Genomic DNA, 3,561 nt, shown 5'->3' with positions numbered 1-3,561 from the left:
AGAGCACTGAGTCTTCTCTACAGATATGTGGTATCTCTTAAGCATAGTATGAATTTAGTTTCCAACTGCAAGCTTCTAGAACACAGAAACTTTGCTCAGCAAAGCTGGTGCTGCCCCAGACAAACCTGTGCAGCTGAAGAGCTGCTGTGTACACAACCGCAGAACATGCGGCCCTGCACTCACTTGCCCCAACGAGCTGCAGGTGCACCACAAGCAAGGCCCGGGCTTCTCTTGCCCTGGAGATGCTCTGCATGGGCCTGAAGCTGGCACAGGGCAACAGCCAGAAACACGGGCTGTGGCCGCCTCGCCCAGACTGGGCACAGGGCTGCCTGGGCACCACGTGTGCCTTCAGTTCTGTGGACAAAATGGGCTAGAAGTACAGCAAATCGGGAAACAAACACCAGTGGCTTCCTTGGTGGGGTGGGGAAAGGGTCAGCTTGTCAGCCAGTGAGAAGTGCAAAAGTTCTTCTGGGTCGGAGCAGGGAATGGAGGCAGCAACACCCAATTCTCTCAGAGCTTTTTGCCACAGCTTCCTTAGCACTCACCCGGCTGCTCTGAGGAAAGGAGAAGAGTCGAGGGGGTGGTTTTAGAGCACAGATACAGCGGGCATAATGGAAAGCTTGGGGAACTGCTGGGATATGGCCACTGCTGAATACAAACTCCACAAGAATGTGTTGGGCTGGTGACATCCAAGAGGGCTTAGTGTTGAGCAGTCTGGAAATCTTGAGCAGCACAGACTCCACCACCAGATTGTTCTGGGAGCCAACACCTGGCCAAGCGGAGAATTTGAGGGAGCATCTGAGGGAGGAAGCCTTGCACCATGGGGGCACCATGGGGGGGCTTGTTACCAGCACAGAGGCCAGGGATGCGTTTCATCCACGACAAAAAGATGAGTGTTGTTGAAATGTTTGGAGCACAATGCTCTCTAATCTATAAGCAAGTTGAGACACTAAGACAATCTTACTTGATTTCAAATGCAGAAATGCCTGCAAAATAAGAAAGGTCAAGAGGTCAACTTTTTCCAGGGTCCCTGCAGAACAGTCAGCTACAATGCACATGAGGGGTGGGAAGCCTTGCAGAGAACCGGAGCGGTCACCGGCAGGAACAATGTCAAGGGAAGTTTTAGAGAAAAGGATGGATTCAGAGGACGGATGCCTCGCCCAGACAAACAAAGAAAGGCGTGCGCGAAATGCGGGCAGGCAATACGGGTGAAAAGGGGATTTTGAGGAGCACGCTGCGGACAGCAAAAGCCCCGGAATGACCGGAGGACTAGGAGACTGCGGCTCCGGAAAGGTGTAAGGCGAGGCCGAGGAGCAGGGCCCGGCAGACGCCTGCGCCGTGACCCCGGCCGGCAAGCGGAGCGCGGGCCCGAGAGCGACCGCCTCCACCGCCAGCCGCTTGCGTGAATCTGCCAGCAGGAGCCCAGGCGGGCGCCCCTCCCCCGAGGAGGCCGGGGCGGGGCCAGCCGCTCAGCCCCGCCCCGGAAGTGCCGCTTAGGCCCGCCTGCCGGCGCCCGTGCACCGAGATGGCGGCGCCCTGGTGGCCGGAGGCCCGGCGGGGCCTGCAGGTGAGCGCTTTCCGGCCTGGCCGAGCTGCGCGGCGCGGGCGGGCCCAAGGCAGCGGGCGGCGGCAGGAGGGACGCCGGCCGGCCTCGGCTGAGCCCTCCGCTGCAGGCGGCCCCGCGGCAGCGGCCCCTAATGGCGTTTCCCTTGCAGGCCTTCGCCGGGAAGCGCGGCGGCGCCGTCTGGCTGCTCTCCGCGCGGCGGGATTTCCAGACCAGCAGCGCCTGTTCCAAGGTGAGAGGCGGGGCGCGCAGAGGCGGGCTCGGGGCGGGCCACCCGGCCCAGGTCAGGTCGCGCGCGGCCGCCGCCGCGGGCCTCCTAACGCGCCCACCTTGTGACGATCCCCCCCTCCGTGCCTCCCGCAGAACAAAGCCGCTCGGGTTCGCGTCGGGAAAGGGGACAAGCCCGTCACGTATGAGGAAGCCCATCCACCCCACTACATTGCTCACCGAAAGGGCTGGCTTTCGCAGCACACAAGTGAGTGAGTGCCCTCACTGGCAGCTCTCAGGCTTAAAGCAGGCGTTTCTCCCCGGAGGAGGGCCCCAAGCCGAGGCGGTCCCTGCCTTGCACCGGCAAGATTTCTTGCCTGGGCCTGAGGTAGCTTTTGTCCATGGGGACAGGAACGTAGTGGGCTGGTGAGAGGGATGTCCTTCCACGTTGCTTTTCTCTTGAGGGGAGCCCAGTTTTTCTCACATGGAAGTTTCCTTAATATTTAAGGAGATGCTATTATTTCCTTAATGCTTAAGGTGTTTCCAAGCCTTGCAATTCAACTCAAGACTTCCAGAGTCTTCTGATGAGGATTTGAGTTCCCATTCCCCCGAGGCTGTGGTCTGAGCTGCTCCAGTGTAGTTTCAGCTGAGCTGCAGCTTTCATTTTGTTATTGCTAGTCGTGAAGTCGTGTCCGACTCATCGCGACCCCATGGACAACATTTATCCAGGCCTTCCTGTCCTCCACCATCCCCTGGAGTCCACTTAAGCTCATGCCGACTGCTTCAGTGACTCCTTCTGGCCACCTCATTCTCTGCCGCTGCCTGGCAAAAGTTGTGGCTGAACGAAAATAGCCACAGCTGTGCTGTGCCCTGAATGCAGAGTAGCATAGCCCACTCTGGCTGCTCTCTGCAGACCTACTGCCTTCTGGCATTTCTCTGGCAACCTCTCTGATCAGAAAGCAACCAGAAATTACTTTCCACCCCCCACCATTCTGCTTTGTGTCTTACTGTCTGCCCACCTTGCAGGTAACCTGCATGGTGAGGATGGAGCAGCTGAGCGCACTGTGGAGGACCTCTTCATCCGGAAGTTCATTTATGGCACCTTCCATGGCTGTTTGGCAAATGAGATTGTTCTGAAGCGCCGTGCAAACGTTTTGATCATCTGTGCCATTTTTGTGCAGAGGCTGTCCCCTTCAAAGTTCTATTTCCTGATTGGGTACACAGAGACACTGCTTTCTTTCCTGTACAAGTGTCCTGTTAAGATGGAGGTGCAGACAGTCCCTACAAAGGTGGTTTACAAGTATCTCTAGTCCTGGTTGGGGTTGTCTTACAGAGAATGGCTTTCTGCTACTGGTTGACCTGAAGTCAAGGCCTAGCGGGCTGTCTTACTTATCCGTGAAGATTATTTTTCCACCTGGGGGGTCTTCCTGAAGGGACTGGATGGAGGTGTAGAGGACTGGAGAGTCCTTCTCAGGAGGGTGCAAAGTTTCAGCTTGTGACTTAAAGGACCTTGGCTCTTGGTTTGAAAGCAGTGAGACTTTTGTGATATTGCTGAAATCAAAACACAGTATACTTGCTTCCATTGTATGTGACTCCTTTATCTGTTTCTCCTAAGTAGTTAGAGCTCTTGACTGAATGCACCTGCTGCAGAGGGATAGCTTTCCAATGGAAAGCATGTGGAGCAACCTGTTCCATTTCTTCCCCTCACACTTTCTCCCCTTACTTAAGGGGTGGAAGATGTGTCCCTCCAACTGTGACAAGAAGTGACACCACACTGACTTGATTTCCTG

General features: G+C 56.3%; 1 protein-coding gene across 1 annotated transcript; it reads left to right on the top strand.

Moving 5' to 3' along the window:
* The first annotated feature begins 1,486 nt into the window (after positions 1–1,486).
* Positions 1,487–3,356, top strand: MRPS24 (mitochondrial ribosomal protein S24). The gene is made up of 4 exons (XM_044417499.1): positions 1,487–1,567; positions 1,716–1,796; positions 1,928–2,039; positions 2,798–3,356. Exons 1-4 carry the CDS (start codon positions 1,526–1,528, stop codon positions 3,079–3,081), a joined length of 519 nt encoding a protein of 172 aa, XP_044273434.1. The 5' UTR covers positions 1,487–1,525; the 3' UTR covers positions 3,082–3,356.
* Positions 3,357–3,561: the final 205 nt, after the last annotated feature.

This window comes from Varanus komodoensis, unplaced genomic scaffold (genome assembly GCF_004798865.1).
Source record: "Varanus komodoensis strain SLA01 unplaced genomic scaffold, ASM479886v1 scaffold88, whole genome shotgun sequence".
Taxonomy (NCBI): Eukaryota; Metazoa; Chordata; class Lepidosauria; order Squamata; family Varanidae; genus Varanus; species Varanus komodoensis.
The sequence above is the reverse complement of the archived record's forward strand: the minus strand, read 5'-3'. Positions and strand labels throughout refer to the sequence as shown.

Coding starts and splice junctions, on each gene's coding strand:
- MRPS24 (XM_044417499.1), top strand. CDS start 1,526: ATGGCGGCGCCCTGGTGGCCGGAGGCCCGGCGGGGCCTGCAG. Junction 1,568..1,715: donor AGGCCCGGCGGGGCCTGCAG/GTGAGCGCTTTC, acceptor TTTCCCTTGCAG/GCCTTCGCCGGGAAGCGCGG. Junction 1,797..1,927: donor CCAGCAGCGCCTGTTCCAAG/GTGAGAGGCGGG, acceptor TGCCTCCCGCAG/AACAAAGCCGCTCGGGTTCG.